General features: G+C 39.2%; 1 protein-coding gene across 2 annotated transcripts in view; it reads left to right on the top strand.

Moving 5' to 3' along the window:
* RALGAPA2 (Ral GTPase activating protein catalytic subunit alpha 2) overlaps positions 1-26,483 on the top strand; it is a 246,852-nt gene extending 220,369 nt beyond the window's left edge. The window contains exons 38-40 of one of the 2 annotated variants that reach the window (XM_075203831.1): positions 3,078-3,199; positions 16,581-16,611; positions 26,237-26,361. In XM_075203831.1, the coding sequence (XP_075059932.1) occupies positions 3,078-3,199; positions 16,581-16,585 (127 nt within the window). In that variant the 3' untranslated portion in view covers positions 16,586-16,611; positions 26,237-26,361. Of the gene's footprint in view, positions 1-3,077; positions 3,200-16,580; positions 16,612-26,236 lie in introns of both variants that reach the window. The other variant, XM_075203830.1, reaches the window with a different exon arrangement.
* Positions 26,484-26,735: the final 252 nt, after the last annotated feature.

Raw genomic sequence — 26,735 nt, 5'->3', positions numbered from 1 at the left:
CTGGCCCTTTGAATATTGGAGTGGAGCTCTGTTAGACGCTTTTCCTGCCTCTTAATAATTGTTTAGCTTACAATAAGACAAAATAATGTAATTCTTTTATTTTTCCTCCCCTTGTTGCTGTTGTCTGCAGCATGTAACAGGTGTGTATTAGAATAAATTTGCATCTTGCGATTAATGTTTTCCTTTCTTCAGCCATCTATCCCCTGTCATCATTATGTTCTGATGTGTTGAAAAATATTCCATTTTCACATGCAAATTATTTTAATAAAAAGGAGTGAAAGTAGAATTGTAATGTTGCGCTGTCCTCTGTAAATTGGGGGGAGGTAGAGCGGGGAGAACATAATGAAGTTAAAATAAATAGAGCAGCTTTTCTCCTGTTTTGAAAACCTTTTTATGAAGAAACATTTTAATTCAGGTTATTGTTGTTGGATATCTCAGAATTCCTTTGATTGCACACAGCTGAATGAGTAGCTTACAGTCGCACAACAGTCCCCCTCCCTCAAATAACCCAGTTCCACTCACTCTGCTCCACTAACCCCCATTGATAAATGATGCTGTCGAGGCATTTCCCCCCCCCCCCCCTTTAAACAACATCTTTGAGTGGCAGATGCTAAGGAGGATTGAAACAATATTTAGCTTAAGCTGCTTATGAAAGAAACATTTGTTTTGTGTAACTCCATTGTAATAAATGAAAGATGTGCATTGATAATGTTCTGAAGTGTGCCTTTCTTTTTAACACGACTATCTGAACTCCTGGAGCCATGTCACTACAGAGCGGCTGTTCATAATGCACATAAATACTATATTCAAGTAACTTTTTGTTTTTCTTTTAATGTTGGCTAATGCCTAAATAGCTGTCATTATGGTGTTTTGTTTGCAGAAGAGCTTCATAAAAGATTGCATTAGTGTATAGTTCTCTGTGACCGTCACATCTGTAGGATCCTTTTCAGCACCATGGACACTTCACAGGTTACTGTAGATGGCTTGTTCTTTCTATGTGAAATGTGTGAATATTAGTCTTTGTGTTAGCAGTGGTAAATAAATATATTCCCACATCTCATAGGGGTAAAACCCCATGTTAACCAAAAAGCAAAGATGTGTTGACAAATAAGACTTCTTATTAGTTTTTTTGTGTTGGACTGGCAGCACTGTTCATTAAACAGCGGGGTATTATTAAGCAGTTTATGAAAAGGCTGAATGCATCTTCTTTAAACTGGACCCTGGAGCAGACTGCAGAATGAATGAGTAACCAATGAATTGTAGGAAGATGGCAGGCCCGCAGAGGTCCTCAGGCTCAGGTGGCAGCCTGACATAAGTTTAGCTCAGCTCTTTCATTAATTTGTCACGCAGTAGCCTACTCCTGCTGCTCCAGCACGTGCCAGCTTAGTGTCAGAGTGCTTGCCCGCCAGACGGCCACTCAGGCCTTGTATCCTGCTGTTAACAGGATCAGAGGCTTGCTGTGGCAGTGTGCAGCGTGGAGCCCTGGCAACAGCTAAGCACTGTGCAGAATAAGCATGCTTGTAATGAGTTGTGAATGGCATCATTCGTTCCCCTTAGAATAGTGTACCGGCTTTTCTCCTCTGCAAGGAAGTTTGGAAGCGTATTCATTAACTCTAGGAGTTCAGCCAGTAATGACCACAGCAGCACTCTAGTAAATTTTGATGTGGCTAAATTAACAAGCAAGAGACAGTGTGTTGCTAGCACTTGCTTGGCAATTAGAATTTGTTTTTGTTTTCTACTCAGCACAATACAGTGTATATGTAAATACAATATACTATTCAGAATAGTTTTTGTTCAAAGGGAGTTGTGATTTTGAAACAGTGTAAAAAAAATTTACTTGCTGCAAATGAGAATCTGCTTGATGACGGAGTCCTGACCCTAACGTAATGTAAAATCTCCCATTCCTTTGTGCTCCTTATAAGTTTATCAGCTTTTACTCTAAAGCCCTTTAACAGTTTGAAGGCCATATGATCTAGTCTATAAGTAATGCCTCATTTAAATTTTATGTTGTAAATGTTCGGGTGATTAAGACATTTGATGTTAAGTTATTTTGTACAGGGAATTTTGAATTGATATGAATGGAAACTGTGTCTTTGTTTTCTAAGGTAAGGTGTACTTGTATCTATAGACAGCAAGGAGTACGATTATTGGTTGGCATTACTTGTAGTCACTGCTGAAGTATTCCTCTCTTAGGCATGGCTGTACTCTTCAAATAGATCAAGAGATAGAATCCAGCACAGGTCCCCTTAATACACAACATGACCCTATTGGACTTACTACTGGAATTCTGTTTGCTTCAAGAATGCATGGGGAAAACATATTGCGTTATTAAGACTTCGTAAATGATAAGAAGCCAAAACAGTCCCATCAGATAAAGAAAAGATAAAAAAATATTCTTTGTTGTAAGAATGCATAGTGCAAACATACATGGTTAAGACTTCGATATAAAGTTTTAAGAATCTAAAAGATAAAATAAAATGAAACAAACAATGCCTTCCCCTTCTATGTTTAAGTTGTATCTGAATTCACCTGAACTTGGAAGGGTATTAACCAAAATTCCCATTTGGCAGTAAATTTCTTTCCGCTTTCTGAAAACCGCATTCTGTAGACAAGAGGAAACCACCTTTCTGGTCAATGAAAGCAGCCACAAGCGTGGGGCAGTCTAAGCCAGATTCTGCTGCTTGTCACATCCACGTTTTAGATGTGTGACCCCAATTATTGGCTAATGGATTATCAGGTTTATTTTATTTTATCTTTTGCACAGAAACTGGCAAAGTATTTTACGCTTTGAAACACCAGAGCCTGATCTGTATTTCCTCTTCCTGCTGATCATATGTGTAATTGGAAAAGATTACGTGGAAATACTGAATATCACTTTTACGTTGTTTATGTAAACGCTCCTTGTAGTATTAATGTTTTTTCTCACTTTGCTTTTTAGATCTATAACCTGTTTTACAGATTAGTTACTATTTATAAATGTCATATTAATGACTCACTTGACTCTGTCCGTGTGCAGTGCATCGTGTTTACTGCTGATTTCATGGTGTCTTGATATATCCTTAACGTGACTCCTGCAGCTATGAGGAAAGAGCTCTGTATCTTGAAGCAATAATCCAGAATCACAGAGAAGTGGTGACATTTGAAGACTTTGCAGCTCAAGTGTTCTCTCCAACTCCCAGTTACTCTCTGGTTGGCTTGGGTGAGTATACCTACCTCCTCCAGAGATGTATATGCTTTGTTGTTATTATTATTATTACCTTTGTATGTACTGTGTTTGCTGCTGTTACCAATAGGAATTTGTACAACTGTAATGTAGGTCAGCTCCTCGGCCTCTTGCAGTGGTGTTTTACGAAGGACAATGCAAACAAGCTAACAAAACATGGTGGAACTTGTAGACCAGTAACCGATGGACTGCCATGCTTATTGTAATACAAGTATTGCAACATCTGAAAATGACTATGCTTCACACAATGTTTACAGGGAGACATTTTTGTTTTTTTAAAGCAAATCCGACTTTATGCAGTCTTTAGATTTCTCTTGGCACAGAACCTTTCAGTGATGTAAAGCACTTTTTCTGTCTCTCTGCTCTTCATTTAAAGAACCAGAAACACTCCCATTGGTCAGATGTACACCTACTTATATAGATAACTGCTGGGAAATGTATACAATGTATATGTCCTCCCGAAGAAACTAATGAATATCAAAAGAGAGTGCTGAAATTCATTTTATTTATGTTTAGCTCCTTTGTTTCACATGTTTTTCCTGTTGTCCTCTAAACCTAAAAAGGTTATTGAACTTTCTCACCCTCGCTCAGCAATGGGCTACAGCTTGTTAGGGTGTGGATGATGTCTGAATGTATGCTTACTTATCAGGGTGGTTAGATGTCAAGTTAGAGGGTGGGGTGTGCATACCCATCACAGTACAAGTAATTTCTGATCATGCTAAACAGGGATTATGCTGCCCAGACACCAAGGTCAGGGATTAATGAAGCAACAATGCTCCAGTGATGTTTCCATAGGATAAGTATAATGTGTGATTGTTGTGCCAGTGACTTAGAAGCACAAATAAATGCACTGTTTTTCCTCATCCTTTTTGTTTGTTATAGTTTATAATGGGGCAACTAGGCATCCCAATGAAATTTGACTATATTCTCAGCAATTCTCGTTAAGTAGTTGTTCTACTACAGTCCTATGTTTACATCAGCAGGCAGAGTCCTTTACTTTTATTGCTCTTGGATATGACACAAAGCTGTTCTCTGGTTACCACTGTATCCAATGCAGTGGGCATAGCCGAGGTGTGTTGTATCCCAGGGCTATGCAGAAACAATGATGTCTGATGGTATAAATACCTGGCTAACAAGCACAGAAGGGAGACAAAAAGATAAAGCAATGTATTTAATTAAAGCGACAACCCTATTAAGGTTAGATGCATACTCCTATAATAAACTTTATACTCCCATAGTCATAATAGTGTAAGGACTTGTATCACAACATTCTGTATGTGTGACATTTTTATGCATGTTTCAGTAGCATATAAGCATCTGTTCTGCTCCCCCCTACCCCCACACACACAGATTTCTGTGATGTCTAAAGTATTTTAAAATGGTCCAGACTAAAACATCCCTGTATGCAGTCATTGTGCTACATAGTACGGGTGAAAAAATACTTTGTTCATTAGGTCAACTGTTTCTAAGTTCCCGCTACTGGGGCATCTGATACTTCACTTTCACTGTTTCACTGGGGAAGGGGGGGTGGGTTCCTTCCTGGTCCTAGCATTTCTTACAGACATACTGAGAATCGTACCCAATATATTCATATATTCATGATGCAGGTTAACTAATCAGGTTTCACATTCAATACATACTGCCCAACTATGCCGTCCGTTTGGGTGTCCTCCCCAGTCTGCATCCCTAAAAGATTAGAGCTCATCATCAGTGCTTAGTTTTGGGGGAGTAGTGGCTACTTAGGAATGGAAGGGTTGTCCCAACGTGTACAAGCCTACCATCTAGCACCCAAGGCCTGAAAGAATGGGTACAGCTCACATTTCAAACTGTGTAGTATGGCATTGTGTATACCAGCGTGTTTGTGGCAGAGTGACATTGTTATGTGGTTATTGTTAAATAATATTCCTTTATATTTTATAGCCAAATTGGTGTCTCACTGCAGTAGATTTTCATGTTCATGTTAAGATGTATAATTGCTATAAAATAGTAGAAGAGCTATGTCTTGTTGCGCTTTGTATATTGTGCTATTTGTGCTAAGTTTTGTTACTTTTGTTAGAATCCTGCGTTGGCCATTTTCCTTCCTTAAATGTATAAAGTCATCACTTTGTTTTAACATGTCTTTACAGTAAATCAGTTTTCCTACACAGCATACAGGCAGCCATTTTGTTGGCTTCTCCAGTATTTATGAGCAGCCTATTAATGTGCTAGTACAGTTGACATTACTGAGGTATGAGGAACTTTGTAAATATTATTTGCCCCCAGGCCACCCACTTGATTGTGGCCTAGATTTTGCTGGCTACGGTGAGCCTCAGATGACTGACTGCATTGACATGTGACATGCAGCAGCCGCCCTGATTGGGCAGTGGCACCAGTCGCTGTCAGGCTGGGTTGGTACTGCTCAGGCTGACTTTTGCATACATGTCATGTGTGACATGACATATATGTAATATTATTTGCACCTGGACTAACCATTTCAACCACTGTATAGGTGTTAACTACTTTATAAATACCATTTTTCATGGGAGACATAATTTTAATTCTTTAGTTTTTGGAATAAATATACTTACATTGTTTATCACAAGATTTGTTTTCTTTCTCAATGGCCTGCCAATACAAACAAGTATTTAGGCTGTCACCAATTAGTCCTGAGAGTATTGTGTCCTTAAGCAGTTGTATAGCTCTCTGTGGTACACTGCCCTCACATGATCAAATAGACAGCTCTGTCAGTAGTGACATCAAATACAGGAAGAACCAAAAATGCAGACTGCTCCATCATGGGGTCAGTCTAGTTGAGTTCAGCAGAACTGACATCACGTCCTCATGGTGATCAGTAGATGGCAAATCTGAGGACTTTCCATGCTGCAGTCACCTCCTGGTGAACACAGGGCATGGCCGCATGCCACGACGGCATTACAGCCAAGCTCTTCTGTCTGCCAGTTTTGTAGTTTCTACCAAATAGGTAGACAACCGGAAAGTGATCAGTTCCCACCTGATTTGGGTGTTGATCGCTTTGGATATGACACACACAGCATGGTCCCCTCATTGCCCCACACTAAATATTTGTTTCTACCCAGTGTGGCTGTAAATGTGTGGTCACATGCAAATCAGGTAAGTTCATTATTTGGGGCTAAAATACCTGATCTTTCCAAGTTACCAGTGTGGGTACTGATATAGCTAAGACAGACCTAAAAGCTGTCTCTCTTTATTTAAAAAAAAAATGGTCCTATGTACATGAAATGAATAAAATAAAGAAATAACATTTTACATTTAGTCGCATTTATCATGGAACATTTTTATTTGTTAAGTTTTTACACTTTATTTTTCTCAATGTAAATAGGAAGTGAATCTTATATATATAGAGAGAGATTGTTGTGTTGTCTTGCTAGACCTGTGTTACTATTATACACATTAAACTTTTATAAGTTGGTCCCTGAATGTATATATAATGCACAGTACCACCCACTTTGAAAGAGAGAGCATCAGGCAATACCAAGTATCCAACAGTGACGGTATAATTTTATGTCTCTCACTTGGGGTTTTAGTGTAAGTGAGGTTATTTATTAGTTTCATTTCAAATACTGATGTTTAAAAAGCTAGCACATAAGTTTATATGCCTTATACCTGCTGTTAATGAGAAGCTCTTAAGTGGTTTATGTAACCAGGTCACGTAAGGGCAAGGGAAGTTGTTTAGTGAATTCTGTTCCTCCTTGTCACTGGCACAGCACAGTTTTCATTTGCATCTTTCATGTGTATAAAGCTTCTCATATTTACACAAACTGACTGTGGGTAGCGTCTGCCTACTCTAAATTAAATTCATCAACACAGATACATGTCCGTCATTAGGAGTTTAAAAAAAATCTATTTCTCCTTCAGTTTAATTAATAACTGCACTTCAAGACATCCTCCTTCTCTAATCTCTTATTTGGCACCATTCATAAATATCTCTGATCAAAACTGCAGTAGTGAAGAAAAGAAATTAAATTCAGTTAAATAAATCGCACAGAAAATCAGCCATGCGTCACTGTCCAACATTGCTGGCCTTGGTCCTTGTGCCGTTCCCGAGCTTTGTTTGGAGATAAGAGCTGTGTGCATACACTTGTATTGGTCGCCAGTAGCAGCAGGCAGAAGGCTTTGGAGATAAGCAAGCTGGCAGAAGTAAAGGGAACCGATGCTATTTACATAATCGTGCCCTGCTTCCTGGAGAGGCGTCAAGAAACATAGGGATGGCCTCTATTTATCTTTGTTGAACTGGAATACTAAGCAACATTGGCAAAAGCGGCCTATGTTGAGGCTTTTCATTAGCGCTCATTCTGCTTTTACCCTTTATTTTACAGAAGTGGGACAGGTGCAAACGATTCTTTTTTTTTTTTTCTTGTTTTGTTTTGGTTTTGAACTCTTTGCCAAAATTTGAATAGCTCAAAAGAATAATAAAACGAATATTCATCTGGTACGATCCGAGATGTACTTTGCTTAAAATAGTTTTAGCCTTTCATTCTATGCTAGCTAAAAAGGATGACATTAAGAATAGTATAATTTTAGTAGAGCCTTTTTGCTAGACATGGATGCAGTGGCTTTTGGTGAGTCACTGCAAGATATCGTATACTAGTCAGATAAGTGCAGTTGGCGGTCACAAATCACCAGTTTTTTCTTTTGTTTTGCTGTAAACAGCTGCAATCCCCAAGTCATGAGGGTTTTGACTTGTGTGACACAATGTGAGCAAAACCATTTTATTTATAAGTCTCAGGGCTACACCGGCATATACACACTACCTCCTCACTGAAATACAGAATTGGTAGAAAGGATATCATTGTGTTGAATTATAAACATTCACATATGCGAATCAGGTGGTGCTTCACAACAACCACTTATAAGAGGACTGGTTTAAGTGGAAATTACACTGAAATTGCATTTATGAAGGTTTCTCCATGCATTGACCCTGAAGGGATGAGAAATAAAGTCTTGAACGTTTAGTAAAAATGTTGATTGAGAACATTGTATACTCAAGCCCGCATAGGTATGGCTGCTTGTGGGGAAAAAAAGACTTAATTGTGCCCCACTTTAATGCCTATATTCACCACACGTTATCTCCTTGCCTATAATGAATCCTGGGATATTCTCCTTATATTACTACTTTAAGGATTCTTTTCATCTCTGCAACGCTCAGGTTTTTCCAGCAGTCTAACATCTTCTGTCACCTGTTGGTTTAGGCTAGGGAGCTTGACTAGACTCTTGTCAATTAAATGGTGTTCTAAAGGCACATGTGTCAATTATATTTAAATAAAAGTAGAGCTGCAGGCATAGGAAACATGTTATCAGTAATTGTGCTTCCCCTAACTAGTAGATCTGCAGGGCGTCCAGTGCTGGACAGCAGTTCCTCACCATGTTTGCACCAATAAGTCGTTCTCCAGCAAAAGTTTGAAAGAACACAGTCCAAGTTCACCGCTTGTCCTTTATTTATGAAAGGCTCTATTGATGTTCTTTTAGATGCATTTCTAAGCTAGACATGAGTTGTCAATCCTGTGTGCAGGGAAATAATGAAAAAAAAAATATTGCAGTGAATATGAACTGATTCTTTTGGGCACTCATATTGTGATAATTGTTTTCATAGATCGTTTATGTCATGACATTTAGTCTACACACTGGACGCAGCCTTCCCCAGGCTCAGGAATTACATCCAGTGTTGTCTCTGCCCTCTTACTACAAAGGTACCTGATATCTGCTTTATTAGCAGTGATTTTATCTCTGGGCCTTGTGCTCTGTATGGAAAGCTGCATTTTGTTCTACTTTTAGGAAGTAACAGCCCTGCTGCTAAGGACTCATCACATTTTCTATTTGATAAATTGACACCTGGCTTTGGTCATAGATAAAGTAGTGAAGGCTTCCTAACCATAAAGTTAATAAACAGTATGCCACATTTAATAACTTTAAACATAAGCAGAGGTTATTCACAGATTCACAGATCTCTAGGACTCCAAATGGAATTATACTTTTATTTTAGTATTACGTTTTCAGTAAAAAAACAAATTAAAAAAAAGAGGTAGGTTATTCTGCATCAGGAATCTGATTTCTCCATGTGTTTGACTTTACATGTTGGCTTGTCCTTTTATTATAAAATGCTCTTCCCAGCCTGCAATCATTTAAGTTGTTAGAGGAGTACTTGCATTGTACTAGCCAATGTTAACATTGGAACCTTTAGACTTCCGTTAGAAGCACTCATATACATGTTCTAGGCTTCCCATCACCACCACAATAATAATGTATATCACCAATGAGAGAAATTAGCACTTCAATTAATCAGCAGTATTCTGACACCAAAAAACATTGACAGGTGCTAGACACTATGGAAAGCATGATGCACCCAACATACAGTACACGGATGTAAACTCTCTGCAGAATTAACTAGATTGCTACTAGAGGCCTGCAATCCCCTTATAGGGTTAAATATTTGTGTTTCAGAGGTGATGTTGGTACTTACACATAATGCACATGATGTGGTGGGAAGTAGATAGAAGTTCCAAGGGGTTAATTACATGGGGACTCTTGGCTGCTGTAAGGACTGATCTAATCACTGTACATCTGTTCACTATGAGGTCATTCTGCATGCTAGCCATTTGCAAAATGAAGGGTAACGATGCCCTTTAGACAATCAAGTGTAAACAGTTTTTCACTGTTTACCTGCTCCACGAGGAACAGATATGAGGCAATTTAACCCCTACTAAAAGTCATTTGCGAACTGCAAAAGTGCAGAACCACAGCGCATATGCCCTTTTTAGGCATCACCTGTCTAGTTTTACAGGAAGCCACATGGATTTGTGGTTAAAGATGGAGAAATCTGCGTGAAGGCAAACGTTTGCGCCAGCCAATAGAAGGAGTTGTACAGAATGAGATGCATTCCTTGGCGAGTGTGGATTAGTCACACAACTGCTCTTTGTGCTGAGGTGCAGAAACTGAATCTTATTTTGTGGTGTTATTTACATATGAGAGGTGGAGCCAGGTGTATTGAAAGTGGCATTCATGCTTTGTTGAAGGGGACACAGCACTTTCCTCCCCATAACAAGGCTTCATTTTTGCATCGCCTCTTAGGGCCCAGAGATCAGGTCTCGTCCCTGTACTTAACTTTGTACCTTCCAGTTGCACTGGTGCAGGTAGGTGATTTTCTAGGCATACTTAGAATTAAATACGCAAAAGTGACACCTAATAAATGATGTCCTCTCACTCAATTTAAGACCTAATTGAAATTAAACCATTCCGTATATTAGAAGAAAAACTGAAGAGTTGAAAGGTAAATGGGGGTAGTCCTGAGGTGGCGGTGCGCTGGCGCTGAGGAGGCGGTGCGCGGGCGCTGAGGTGGCGGTGCGCGGGCGCTGAGGCGGCGGTGCACAGGTCCTGAAGTTAGACTTTGAATTGCATTACAGTTTCCACCATGCATCCTGCAAACCTAGGCACAGTTTGATGTTACAGGGATGTTGTAAAGAACTGTGAACGGAGGGTGCATCTTTAAATGCTCTGGGCAGACACACCGTATCACATAAAGAAGGATTCCGGGTCTGCAGATTTCTCCATTGGTAAATAACCCTTTATGTCCTTGAGAGCAGCATTAAAATATTCTAGCAAGTTGTTGCTTTATTTTCTCTTCACCCAATTCATGGTAGTCTGGGGGGGGGTTTCCCTCACAAATAGGCAAAAAGACTTTTTGGAGCATTTCCCAACTACTTAGTTTGAGTGTGGTCAGCAAAACCTGCTTAATAAATTATATGAAATTATAATATCATTTTGTGTAAAACACACAATAGAGCAGCCATGATAGTTATTTAATGGAAGACTTTGTGTAAACCAAAGTATAAAGAAGAGCGCCACAAGGAAGATGCTGACCAGGGCTTGATGAAAAGAACAGTTAGATTCACATATTTGATTTTGCAACAGCAACAAAATCTGTCACATGTGGAAAGTTAAACCATGCCCTACAGTTCACACAAGCACATTTTTGATACAACAGATGCTTCTAATCATAGCCCAAGGCATTTTCCCCAATCAAATCATTACACTAATTGGCTCAATTAGATATATTCTTGTAGCATTTCAATACACGTTAGATAAACACAGAATCTTTGCTCTATTAACAAACATTAGCATAATTATATTTACATGAACACAAATTTATACGTAATATAGGTAAACATTTTTTTTAATTGCAATATCAGAGTTTTGGAAGTGAGATCACTAACGCTCTTTTTTACTGTTATAATTGGATACCTCGGTCAATGCAGATTTCATTATGAGGTCCACCCATTTATATCCAAACAAGTTAACATTAGCTATAACATCACTTGCTGTGTATTATAATGAATGTAGGTTTAGGTCAGAAGTAAACGGAATTGTATGGAAGTTAATGTCATTCAAACATATGTAGGAACCGTCCAAGATAAATGATGATTCCATCCAAAACAAAATGTATTTATTTTTTCGGGTGAAATTAGTTGAGATAAATTTAAACCTGAAAATCTTACCTGCAGTCCCCCAATTTGGCGGGTCACGGTCACCAGCTGAAATTCCTCTCTCTTGCTCAAGGTGACTTTTTTTTTTTCACACTGGAAAGTAGCTGTTGTGAAGTGGATGGTAGAAAACTTATTTGGCGAGGTACTGGCTGGAGTACAGTTGTAAGATAACATGTGATTGTCTGTGCTCCAGTTTGTCTCAATATGTGTCATTTATTAAATTCCATCTTTTATGATATTGCAGTATTGATTTTCTACATGACTACTGATAGTAGTTTGGGACCACAGTGTGCACATCCACGCTTTAACATAACAGTAACCTCTACTCAGCCATTTAAACTCAGCCACAAAGTAACATTCAAGAACTCGGCTACTGTATAACCCTGATGCAATAGCAACGTCCATAACTGAAATAGGCATTCATATTTATTGATAACTATTTAATTGTGTTACAACTTCAGTTCATAATGTTAAACGAGCCTTCCCTTAGAGCCCAGTGATGAATATAGACATGCCCCTATAGCTGTGTAATTGATCTGCCACATGTATGGCTATCCTAGCTTAACCGTTTAGAGAGCAGCAGTTGTGCATCTACAGTGCTGTCCTGGGCGGAGAAGAGCCCTGCTTAACAGCTGTCGTAGCTTGAGGGTGGGCTGGCGTCTGGAGCGGAGGATGCTGTACATTAATTATATATCATCATTCTTTCACTGCCAGCATGGCCATGCATTTATTTTATGTTGGTAATCATTTACTTCCTCGTCATACAGGACCACTTGTAAAAATGATGTACTAAGTTGAAGGCTTTTCATTTATCAAATTTTGCTAGTGAAAGGAGTTTAGATATTTTACTTTAATTCTGCTAGAGGGTTTACGTATTTTTTTTACAGAATGTTTTGATACAGAAGCTCTTCTATCAGTGTTTATAACATCCACATAGTACTGGGAATGAGGTTATTAGTACAGTATATTTTATGATGGGCATCTTCAGTAATCATACAAGAAGTGAGTGTGTTCTAGTAAAACAATTCATCTGCTCATCTCTCCAGCCGTCAGTAATATGAGTTCTGCTCCCCCCCCCCCCCCACACCAGTCCCAGTGGATTTCTTGTTCAATGTCAGTTCCCTTCGCTCTATTGTTACTCCTTCCAGCCCCCTCCCTCTCACCCTCATTCATTTCTGACCTATTGTGTCCTTTTCCCTTCTAGATATCTTCTCCCCTTCTGTGCCTACATCTGTTCTTCCCCCTCCTCACCTTATCTCTTTGTCCACCCCAAACATTCCCCTCTCCAAACCTTTCAGGCTGGCTCTTTCTTCTCATCCATCAAAGGCGGAGCTGTCCCTCCTATAACAGGACTCTTTTTATCTTGAGAAAACTTTGTGTTGTTAGTTGCGCTCACATTTGTACTATAGGTATGCCGAGTCCAAGTCATTCCATCCAAGCGTCACTTGACTTTTACTTAGAGCTGTCATTTTTATTTTTTTTTACCCACTATACACAGCATTTATCTTTTTTTTCCCTACCCATAAAGACTAAAGTTACAGGTTTAGTGTTTTGTACTTGGCAAATTAGAGGACCTGATCTGAGCTCATAAAAAGTTGATACAGGGACTAACTATTCTTCATAAAGAAAATCTGTGTCCTTTAAAACAGCTCTCTCCACCTCTGATCCCATTTACCTTTCTCTTACTATGGATAATGTTCCAGATTATTTTCCTCCAGTTGCTTTTTTCCAGAATGTTTACACAGAGAATTGATTGTAAACATTTTACTTGTGACTCAAACTATTTATTTCTACAACAATAGAAACAGACATTGCTGAAATGGTGAAAATAAGATGATATGCCTGCTCTTAAATAAAATCTGTTTTAGCACATATTATTCTTACCGGACACTGTCTTGGGTTGTTGGATGGAGTTTAACTGAAATATGGCAGCATTCAGTAAGCGTTCTGATAACATAGTGTAAACTGATCTGCTCTGACATCCAGTTTGAGCATGTCCAACCTTTTTTTCGTAACGGTTAAATTCTGCGTATTATTTATCTCGAGAATGTGGAATCAATTGCTGGCTCAAAAAAAAAATATCTGTACACAATTCCTATTTCATTAATAGTTCTTTATAGACCACATTTTTTGTGTAAATCGGAGTCTTTTTACAATTTCCCATTTCATACCACCAATCATTTTAATTTCCACATCGGCAGATCATGGCACTCTGGATATTGCCACATACAGTTGACCATGTCAAATAATTTATTTGTATATTTTTTTTTATAAAATACCATTTTAAAACACTTGCAGCATACACAAGAGTCACTTGCAAATATTTTGAGTGTATTTATAAGGGTGAGAAGCAGTGTTAGCCATATATATATGTGTGTGTGTGTGTGTGTGTATGTATATGTGTGTATATAATATATATATATATATATATATATATATATATATATACACACACACACACACACACACACACACACACACACACACACACACACACTCTCTGTCCCTGTTTTGTCTTATGATGAATTGTTTCTGTATGCCATGCGATTTGTTCTGTTAATTGCATTTGTTATTCTGCTTATCTGTACCTGTTGTTCTTATCTGTATATACTCATGTAATTTTGTTGTATGTTCTAACACCCTATGTAGAAGCCTTGTAAATGATAATATATTGCATCTTAAAATTCCATATACTTGGAGGTAAGTTTCAGAGGACATGATTTGGTACCTTCAATGTATCTAATGTATGCCCTTGTATGTAAATGGTTAATCATAATGAAATTATATTAGAGCACCTTGAGACCTGTAACAATAATTGATAACATGTTCAGTATGCCATCATTATCAACATTTACTTATATAGCGCCATCATATTCTGTAGCGCTTTACAAATCCAAAGCATGATAATAATTCTGTTCTTTACTGTGCTACAGATGATTGTATGACAACGTGAAATGTGTAATAAACATCCTGAAAAGAATCTCACTAGTACAGAGCACTGGTCATCCCTGTGGGTTTGCTTGTAATTATGTAGGATTATGGCATTGCATTCTAGGATGTAAACTAATCCCTTTGTCAGTTTTCCTGTACTATAATACTTAATCAAAGCTATCTCCTGTAAGTAACAATGCATCTCCCTGTCTCTCTGTCTCCTATATTTAGTCAGATAGATCTAGATATCAGAGTTGTGTATATTGTCTTTTATTTGTTTATTATTGTACCTGAATCTGAAAATGTTAGGTAGAGTTCCATAATTTTTAATATTTACCCCCTTACATGGGGTACATCTCATCATCATCACACACAGACACAAACACACACACAGACTAGGGTCAATTTGTTAGCAGCCAATTGACCTAGGACTATGTTTTTGGATTGTGGAAGGAAACCGGAGGAAACCTACGCAAACACGGGGAGAACATACAAACTCCTCACAGATAAGGCCATGGTCGGGAATTGAACTCATGACCCCAGTGCTGTAAGGCAGAAGTGCTAACCACTATGCCACCGTGCTGCACCGTGATCCATTGGAATGATTGCCATGGTCCGGCAATGATCTCCTTGCTCCTGGAGGCAGCATTTTGTCACTGGATAACACACTGCCTAAGCGGGAGTGAGGAGAACCAATGGCTCATAGCGGACTTTTATCATACAGGCAACATGTTGTCCAGCAACAAGGAGCACCGCACCACAGCATACACCACAGAACCCTCCAGTCAGGTGAAACGCAGGGCCCCAGCTAAATAATATTCTTTGTTAAATATTTGGCCTACATAATTCCACCCAAAACTGATATTTCAGTAAAAAATAGCCTTTAACCTGCTGTGGTAGCTGTACACTTACTGTTTTCTGGCAACATTTTTACTGACCAAGAGGCTGGTATTATTTATTTTAAAAGAGTTACATTATTACTGCCTAAATATTTAGACCCTGCGATAAAGGTCACACAATCACATCCCTCTAGTGTGACAACACAGTATCGCACTGAGTTTAACAATATCCGACAGGAATAACAGAGATTGCATAAGGAAGTTAAGGGCAGCATTTTGAGATGGAAATTGTCACAAAAACGCACTAGAGAGCAACAATTCACATGTGAACTACGGAATCACTAGTCTGACAAACACAGTTTTACATAGATATCAGTTTTATTTTCAGATCAGAAAAAAATACGGCAAAGTTTAAACTAATAATCGATTTTTTGGGAGAAAAAAAACTTGTGTGGAAAAAGCGCTTTTGTCATATAGAAATGAAACCCATTGTTCATATGCTGATTATATGACATGGTGATTTTTATACAACTGCTGTATATAAATCAAGTTGTATATGGTTTGATGGTTGATATATTAAACTGTAGCGAGCTTGGGTTCATCTATCCTGCTTGCCCTGGCCCCCATTTACTAGGGTTGTAAATCAAGCTGTAACTGAGGGGCGTACACTGAATCCATATTGTAGAGGTCTCTGATATTAAATGTGTCCTCAGTGGTTCACCCAGAATCAAATGTTGCCTAATATCAACTGTCCTTACAAAATGGTGCCCAAAAGTAAGGACAGCCCTTCAAAATATTCCTGCACCTACACAAAGTGTAGGCTGCAATTTTGTGGGCAGGACCGATATTCATCAAGACTAATGACTCTGCCTCATGCCTCAGTCATGTGACTCGTACTTGGTGAATTGATGAGCTGCATTCTTGTGAAAATTGTTCAACCTACAAAATGGCTGCCCCCACTGTGCAGTCTATTTTATAGTCTGGTCACAGGATAACCAGCAGAGAATGGTTTATCAATGCTCAGATGTAGCTGATGATGTTCTCATTTCATGTTGTTGTTGTTTTATTTCTTTGTTCTTTCCTTCCTTTTAGATTAGAAAGTCTGTGTACGATAATGAGAAAGGTAAGACTTGCACAAATAGGAGGTTGCACTGGTTACTCTGGCTTGTTTCACTGTGGGCTTTTCTTTTACTAATCAGCATTTATTGTGCGGCATGTAATAGGGGGACGAAAGACAAAAAAAAAAATCCCTTTCTATCAAAAGAAAACAAATTCCCAGAGAAGCTTCTCTGAAACAAGTGTTATTGGGAATGGACACCTGACTGTGTAGTGGCACTGACAATAACTCTGCACTGTTAGTAATTCCCCCTGCCCCTGCATGTCTGAGCTTCAACGGAAAGGCGCATTCTTTTTCCTTTTCTCCTGCTTCTGTTTGCTTGGGGCGGAATCTGACACCAGCACCTGCCATACTGGAACATGTCTTTGTTGCTTTGCACTTTTGTTTGAATTGCTGCAGGGGCGCCAATGGGAGTTAAAATCCATTTACTTTTTCTCTTGCCTCTCTCTCATTCCCTCTGTAAGCTTAAGAACCATAGAAAAGGATCTGGATATACACAGATAAGAATCGGCACGTGCTGTGCAACTATAGCCCTTTGAGTTAGCTAAACTTAATAAGTACCTTTCTTTTTCTTTAATTTTTTTTTTTCCTTTCCTGGGGGAGGGCACGTTGGGCTTCTGAATGGAACAGCTGGGAGAGGAAAGGCAGACAAAAGAATGGGGAAACATTGAGAGCTATGAACCTAGAGATTGGAGGGAGCCGTCTTCAGAGCAGGGAGCAGGCTGGCCACACGCCAGGTGTGACCTTTGCAGCCTGGTTGGCTCTGCTTGTTTGTCTGGGCAATTTACAATTCAGTAGTGGAAGAGAAAGATAGAGACAGCGTACTTGTATATAATGAAGGACGCAGAGGAGGGTTGGTCCAAGCCTTAATGATCAGGACTAACGCTGTCACCTCACCAGGGGAAATAAGGCTAAATTATTGCTCAAAAAGTTAAAGCAACAAAACTGTGTATAACAAATCCCACTACAACCTACCTGCATCTTATGGGGAGTGATGCATAAAAATAAAAATTAACAGTCAGACAACTTGTGCAGTCATGTTCAAATGCTATCATTATACACCTTTCTTCCATAGCAAGTGTGTGTCAAATCAACATTTATAAAAACAAAAAGGCCAATCAATTTAAAATAGGTATTGAAAATCTTTTACTACTATTTCCATGTATACAAATGCGTCTTAAATGAGTACTGGGGCTAGATTTACTAAGCTGCGGGTTTGAAAAAGTGGGGATGTTGCCTATAGCAACCAATCAGATTCTAGCTTTCATTTATTTAGTACATTCTACAAAATGACAGCTAGAATCTGATTGGTTGCTGTCGGCAACATCCCCACTTTTTCAAACCCGCAGCTTAGTAAATCTAGCCCCTAATGTTTATATGCTTTTGAAGCTGGAACATCTAATTGGCCAATAAAATTTATAATTTATATGTAGTTTTGTTATATTTTGAAAAATCAGCATAGTTAAAAAAGGCAGCTGGCGTCAACGGTTGACTTTAAGTTATTCCGTGATGGTTTTTATACCTTTGGTGGTTTAAGCAAAAATGCACCATGTCTGAGAGATGATGAGATTTTTTATAGTGAAGTGTTTGGCCAGGAAATAGGCAGAGTAAATTCAATTTGTATAGAGCAAATGTTTTTGATCCTTGCACCCGGGAACCAGACAAGGCAGGGATAATCACCGTGTCCCCTTGTCAGTGGTATGTGCACCTATACACCTGCACTTTGGTAGCATGTATCACTGTTAGTTTTTACTAATTGACGTGCATTCATCCATTGTACTCCATGCTAATATCTGCTTATTAGCTCCTACCCTATGATATACCGTATGTATGTATTGTAGAGAAACGGTAATTTCATATAAATACCTGTGTTGTCACTTGGTGCAGGAAAAATGGTGATGGTGTTTTCTATGTAAACATTATGTTAATGCAAGCTTAGAAAACGTTGTTGGTGTGCTGGTTTGAGAATACATTATTGTTAGGGGTAAAGCAAATAGTAAGCATTTGATATATAAATGTGACTATTGCTTAAGTTTACATAGTATTTAAAACTATTTATTTGAATATGAATAATTCTTCAAATCAATGCATTGGGGCGGTTCTACTTCGTTAATCAAAAGTGCATGGTAAATTCAAATGTCTTCATTTTTTCGATGGAAACATGGCATATTGATAACACAATACCTGCTTTAAAAGAGGCTATGTGCAAATTCTATGACAATATGTTCAATTTTTTAACTGAGATTTTTAATAAAATTTCTGTGTGCAGTATAATAAAAAAAAACTACAGTAAGAATATGTGAATTTAAATTTTTAAAATCTTTTTATATCTTTTTTTTATTTTCTATTTTGTTACGCTAAAATGTGTTTTTCAGATGCACACCTGTATTACTTTGAATGGTGGTTAATCTTTCTTTTAGTGCCTTATTGCCCTTCCAACTAGAACAGCCTTTCTAGGATGAAGCAGGTTAATTTGTTTACAGCTTGGTGTGGAAACAGACCTTCAAAGTTTCATTACAAGAAAAAGGCCAACTAATTAGAGTTCGTGCCAGGCAGCTTGCGAGTGGAATTACAATATTTGTATGAAAGGCTTTATCTGCCGTGGTTATTACTTGCTCGTTCTGCAGCTGCCGTCTCTCTATCAATCAAGATGCTTCAGAAGAAGCTTCAAGGTTGATTGCATAGTTAAGGATTTGCCAGAAGAAAGTTTTGACTGATGGAATGTGCAAAGTTTTGGGGCTAATGGAATGTTGTAAGCAGCTAGGTGTGGCTTCGCCTGTACACACTTCTGCCTGTTTGGACGTTAGTGTTCTTTATATGCACAGTAGCAGTATTGTTGAATAGCTTGCTTGAATGCTGCTTGAGCCTGCCCAATTGGCTGAATTTGTATTAATTTGACCATCTGCCATTCTGTTTAGCTGCAGGAACATATGATACAAAAAGCCGCTCCCTTCCCCCTATCTCCATGCCCCGAGGGAGCAAAACAAAAAAAAAAAGAGATAAAGAATTTCCATTCCGAACCCAGACTAACAAGCATCTGCATTTTTTCACAGAGCAGTTTTCTTTAAAACAGTTGATTGTGGAATTAGATTGTTGTCTTTCTGTAATTTCATTTTATTTCATCTCAGTCTGTACTGTCTTGTCTTAGCAATTTATAACTAATCTTTTATTGGTTGTCCCACCAGCTGGTATGCATTGTTTTTTGAGTTACCCTTATTCACAGATACTAATACTCTGATTCCTTACAATAGTACAATTTATACCACTGACATTAGCCTGTTTGGACAAGCGTTACTGTTGTGGAAATTATCACAGTTTAAAACACATGTAGATCAGTTTGTGCGTACTCTAAGATTATCTTTATAAACATTGTGAATGTTGAGGTCTTGTACTGTTTGTGTTCTATTGGTTGTTTTTTTTTATTCCATAGCAATGGAATAGACCTAGAGGCTTTGTGAATATCTTTTACTATTTTCTAATTCTTGTTTTTCTGTTTTGTCTGTCCTTGTATAAGATTGTAATAACTATCTGACCACTTTTCTAGCTATTTAGTCTCAACTTTTATTCACTAAACATTATACAGACTATCTAGATGTTAGACTATTAATATAGGATTTTTATGTTCTTCCAACTTTACCACCGCAGCACAGTGATTGCAGCAAACCAGACTACAATATAGAACAGGATCCCTGTGCTGCTGCTAACAGTGGTGGCAGATCTTGTGTCCCGCTATACAATGCTCTGCCATGATTCTTCATCATCACCATTTATTTATATAGCGCCACTAATTCTGCAGCACCGTACAGAGAACTCACTCACATCAGTCCCTGCCCCATTGGGGCTTACAGTCTAAATTCCCTAACACACACACACAGACTAGGGTCAATTTGTTAGCAGCCAATTAACCTATGTAAATTATGTTTTTGGAATGTGGGAGGAAACCGGAGCACCCGGAGGAAACCCACACAAACACAGGGAGAACATGCAAACTCCTCACAGATAAGGCCATGGTCGGGAATCAAACTCATGACCTCAGTGCTGTGAGGCAGAAGTGCTAACCACTAAGCCACCGTGCTGCCCATGCTTCTTTTCCACAATTTATTAACCAATATTTAAAGTAGGAGTTATATTCCTTTTATATAAAATCCAAAATGGACAGACACACAGTGCAATGGTCATAGACCGCTCCTTGTTTGTTTCCACTCTGACCATTTATTTTGTATGTCATTTTAATCTGCTTTTCCATGACTCTTAATTCTAGACATGTTACCAATGTTTAGTATAGGATAGCCATAAACCATTCCTGTTATTACACCAGGTTCAATTTGGGGGGGAGAGAAGTTAGAGGTCTTGTAAGAAAATAAGCCAGGCTTATGAGAACGATCATTTAAAACATTACCTAAAGATTAGATTAAAAGTTCAATAGTTTATTCATGTTGAGCTGTGAAAACAATGATAAAGGGTAGGTGTATTATGACATCAAAAGAGTAAGAAATCATTGTGTTTAATGAACATTTGACTATCCAAAGACCAGTTGTGTAAGAGAATACCAGAGACTCACTCTTTAGAATTGTATAATTGCATCCAGTTAAGTCTTCCTACAATGATCTATTCAACTTCCTTAGTAGTGAACAGACGGAGCAGTGTTTTGGTGCATTGTGAGTATATGGATACTATGCTGATTGGAGCATATCATTCTCTGGCCTTAACAATGGGAATGTGGGTGGTAGGTAATACCACTGACCTCAAATTTCTCCATACTAGCATCTGAGGCAGGTTTCCTCAGTATGGGTATTTTTACAGTGTTTCTGGTAATGGTAAAGTATAAAATTAAACCACAGGTGAAATACAACCATATATGTCAGTAATGTTAAACTGATTACAAAAATGCTGATAGGCAGCAACTTTAGACATTATCTCCTTACTAACATTAAATGCATCAACCTGTAGCTGCATTTGCTAATTCAGAAATCATGTCAACATTAGCCTGATGAATTAATTACCTAGCACACATGAGTTCTGCATGAGGTACACATGAGCATATGGATGACAGTCTTGAGTTAGACAAATTAGTGGGGGTGCGGGGGGGGGGGGGGGTTGACAAATGTACTTGAAAACTGCTAAATAAAGCAAACCCCATTTTACACACTTGTTCCTGCAGCAGCTTTACTGGAATGCAATTGGCTCTGCAAATTCCTTCAGACTCTCTTCCATATTTGATCTCACCAGACTTAAGTGTATGGGGATGGAGGGTGGAAACAGACATCTCAGCATGTATAACAGTTTTTCAGTGATGTCCATGTATCTGCTATGTGTCAAGAATGATTTGAGTGCCTTGATGGAAGCAAGCTAATAACTGGAAAGTTACATTTTTGGGAGACGTTACAACGGGATAGGTAAAACCGGCTACGCTGGCAGGTAAGACACAATGCTAATACAACCATATAGAGTGCTGCCTGGGTGAAACAAAAGTTATAAACAATATATACACACACACACTACAAAGGTCCGTACTCCAGCATATGTAGACATGCAGTGCCTTTAGTTTTGTGCAAATGCAGCTATACGTGGACACCCCTTACTACTTTTGGGAAGGGCTTCATTTCAAGCAATTGGTCTAGAAGTGAATACACATGGTGGAAAAATTTAAAGGCTCACTTTAAAGTCCTGTCTGCTCTTAGGGCCACCTCTTCCATTAATTACAACTTTAACATTTGTCACCAAAAATATTGCTTGTTGACCTGCGGCATAAATAATAAGGATGAGGCATGTACATTGCTGGAGGAGGTAGATCATCTCAGTAATTAGAAAGAGCCAGTTCTCCATTAAAGGTCTACTAATAAGTAATCTCAGTTAGTGAGTACTAGTAATCAGAGATTTGTAAACTGGTCCCCGTAGCGGGGCTCTGCCTCCCCTAGGGGTCGCCGTAGCGGGGCTCTGCCTCCCCTAGGGGTCGCCGTAGCGGGGCTCTGCCTCCCCTAGGGGTCGCCGTAGCGGGGCTCTGCCTCCCCTAGGGGTCGCCGTAGCGGGGCTCTGCCTCCCCTAGGGGTCGCCGGAGCGGGGCTCTGCCTCCCCTAGGGGTCGCCGGAGCGGGGCTCTGCCTCCCCTAGGGGTCGCCGGAGCGGGGCTTTTCTTGTGCTTTAAAGATTTCTTCTCCAAAGTGAAGTGATTTGCATTAGAGAAATCCTGTCAAAGTACTGCAAGAGGGAACAAATGTAAAATATGTGAAGAGATTTAAAAAGGTGGGAGGGGCATGTCCTAGCTCAACTGTAAATTGCAGCTTGAAAATAAAGCTGGCCGGTATGTGTGCTATATGTAAAAGCAGGCAGTATTTTTCCTGCGTGCAAAAAATTTAAATTGCATAGGCATCCCTTGATCGCAACATGGTTTGTCCTGGTGCAAATTTTCATCCTATAGCTGGATTTGTTCCAGGATGTTTCTAAGCTTTGGGCAGACAAGAGTGGCTGCCATAGGGATCATTGATCCCTAAGAGAACTGTATTTCACATGCTTCTTTCAGATGTGTTGGCTGCTGGAATGCCTATTACCCCAGTGTAAGCTGCTGCTAAACTTCTACATCTATATCACCAGCATTGATATATTAGTTAGTATTTGCTAGTTTATATCATGCATTTATGATGGTCATCCATTACATTCATGAATCACAGAAGTATTCTTCAGTGCAGCAAATGCCATGACATCCTCTTCATTGTCATTTCCAACCATTGTGTGAAAAGGTTGGAGATTTTTACGTGTTGTTTTTGGCAATACCTCATGATTTAAAGATGATGCATAAACAGAGTAAGTGATGAAATTAAATTCCCTCTTACCCTACTACCCAGAGAGACTGTGTGCGAACAAAAAGCAACAACAGTCCTCGATTGCAACAGACATTTCTGAATTCCTTGGTGCACATTTATAATTGTACTGGGAAAGATTTGTTACACACAGGCTTTAATTTTATTCATTTTCTGGTATGTTTAATAGCTGCAACCTCATCTGGTCCCATTCAGACAAGCTATTTTGTTGTGACCTTCAGTCATCTAACTCTTCAGGGAATAATTGCGTTGTAAGTTAATGTTTAAAATATCAGCGTGCAAGCTCGCGTAAACCGCTGCCGCAGCCTGGGATTTGCCTGGCTTTACACAGTGTTATCCTCTTGCTGATTTGTGCTTTAATTTATGCTTTATTTGGGTTTCAGGGTTGAGGTAAACAAAGCTTGCATCCTGCTCACCCATCATAAAAATGCCATCACAAGACCGACATTGTATTTCTGTTGTGTGCATTTTGTCACCTTGTCTTCTGTACACCAAGGCTGCATATATTTTAATACCTTATTATATGCACTCTCTTTCTCCTTTGTTGGATATTTCTAGAAAGCTATACGCTTAAGAAAGGTATACCTCAGATAACTTCCATGTCTAGAGAGCATTGTACTGGATAGCAGGTATACCTCAGATAACTTCCATGTCTAGAGAGCATTGCACTGGATAGCAGGTATACCTCAGATAACTTCCATGTCTAGAGAGCATTGCACTGGATAGCAGGTATACCTCAGATAACTTCCATGTCTAGAGAGCATTGCACTGGATAGCAGGTATACCTCTCAGATAACTTCCATGTCTAGAGAGCATTGTACTGGATAGCAGGTATACCTCTCAGATAACTTCCATGTCTAGAGAGCATTGCACTGCATAGCAGATATACCTCAGGAGATTAACATGTTTAGAGAGCATTGCACTGGATAGCAGGTATACCTCAGATGATTACCATGTTTAGAGAGCATTGCACTGGATAGCAGGTATACCTCAGGAGATTACCATGTTTAGAGAGCATTGCACTGGATAGCAGGTATACCTCAGGGTGGTTACCATGTCTAGGGAGCATTGACTTGATAGCCAGTAGACCTCAGGGTGGTTACCATGTCTAGAGAGCACAGTAGTACCATAACTAAAAGGCCCTCAGAAATAATGCAGTCTTTGTGTTGGGTTCTCACTCCAAATAACACCCACCAGCACCTTACACTGCCACAATGAATGGCAAATTATAGAGTCCATTGTGCACTGGGTATAAGAGATACCCATGCTGAACATTACATAAAGCCTGCATTTTGTAATGCAGCACATAGCATCAATGCATCATCTTTCTTAAAAGTAAAACACATGTTGTAATATTGTTACTATAGCATATATTGAACTATAGCATATTAGACATACTTGTCCAGTCTCCCGAATCACGGATAGATCTCCCCGAAGAGCAGGCCCTTCATCCTGCCCTCTTCCACGGCTAAATGATGTGATTGTGGTGCAGGGCCTAGATTATCATCATTCATCATCATCATCATTTATTTATATAGCGCCACTAATTCCGCAGCGCAGTACAGAGAACTTATTCACATCAGTCCCTGCCCCATTGGAGCTTACAGTCTATATTCCCTAATATAGACACACTCACACACAAACAGACAGAGAGGGAGAGACTAGGGTCAATTTTTTTATAGCAACCAATTAACCTACCAGTATGTTTTTGTAGTGTGGGAGGAAACTGGAGCACCCGGAGGAACCCACGCAAACACAGGGAGAACATACAAACTTCACACAGATAAGACCATGGTTGGGAATTGAACTTATGACCCCAGCGCTGTGAGGCAGAATTGCTAACCACTAGGCCACTGTGCTAGATGACGGGATTCTAAATGCCCTGCCCCCTCTATATTTGTACTTCACATACCCTCTAGGAGATCCCAGAGAAAAGAAATTGTCAACTATGTATTAGAGTTATTGGGAATTACTCTCTAATATATGGCTGGCAATGAGTGTAACGCCCCCACCCAACTGTAATACCCCCACCCCGCTGAGCCGCGCTGTTATTAGTCACGCAGCTGACATCATAACCGGATCTTCCTATAGGCGGAGCTTTGTCTTAATTTAGTAGTAATAGCAGATCCTAGGCTGTTGTAGTTCTTGGCGTAGGCTGGTGTGTGTGGTTTATTTCTGGGGGTGAGAGTACAGGCCAGTGTCTACTGGGTTGATTTTTTGTTTTATGGAGGTGCAGGCTGCCATGTACTGTGTGTTTCGGGGCACAGGCTGGTTATGCTTTTTCTCTGCTGCTACCTATTGGTGTGCTACACTTTCTTTTGGGGGCACAGGGTGGGCTGCAATATCTTGGTTGGGGACACTGTGTAAGGAAATGGCATTTATTTTCAGGATAATATGGACATTTTGGGTATGATATGCTGTCTTTAGCTACCCTGTATATGTAGATGTCCCTCAGAAGGGAAATGTAGGCTATGTTTGCCACAAATAATTCCTCTTGTTTCATTCAGAAATTAGAGGGAACATTTTCCCCAGTGGTTGTATTCTGTCCTGTACAAACCTCCAACCAATAAGAGAGATTGTTGCATAGATGTGAGAGAATATATTTCCGTAGAGATCCTGCACATGTGATTCCATGCATTTACATAGCATCAGTCACCCTGTATACATACTATTATATTTCCATTTTCTGTTGAATTTGGCACTTTTCAGTATGGGCCTGTTCTTCTTTGTAATTCTTTTTAAAGTGGATGAAACAGGAAAATTGTGTTGCTGCAATGTAAATAGCCTTTGAATCTCTGTTTTTCTCTTCCTTAGGTCTCCCTGCAAGTACCAGTTCTGATCTGACAATAAGTGCAGGAACGGAGACATCGGAACCCACGTCTCCAACACTAACCCGTTCCACCAGAAGTAAAGTCTCGGGAAAGCTTCGCCGCTCTGCCAGTGCCGTCAGCAAATCTTCCAATTGAAGCACTTTTTTTTATACTGAACTCTAGCAAAGAGGTTTTTTTTAAAATATATATATATATATATATATATATATATATATATATATATATATATATATGACTCTGCACCTACGAAGAGAACTTTTTAATAAGGACGAGCTGTGAAATGTTGTAATGTGTGTCTAGCGGGGCTGGACCCCCCCTGGGTAGGTTGTCCGTAAACCATCCATTAGGCACTAAGATATGATGCAACTTCGGTTGCAACATTGATGATAGCAGGAGGATTGTCTGACGAAGCTGAATGATGCAACAGCACCAAAGGACAAGGGACCACGTAACCAGCATCAACAACAGTTCTTGCAAGGAGT

Source organism: Mixophyes fleayi, chromosome 3, assembly GCF_038048845.1.
Source record: "Mixophyes fleayi isolate aMixFle1 chromosome 3, aMixFle1.hap1, whole genome shotgun sequence".
Classification (NCBI taxonomy): Eukaryota; Metazoa; Chordata; class Amphibia; order Anura; family Limnodynastidae; genus Mixophyes; species Mixophyes fleayi.
The sequence above is the reverse complement of the archived record's forward strand: the minus strand, read 5'-3'. Positions and strand labels throughout refer to the sequence as shown.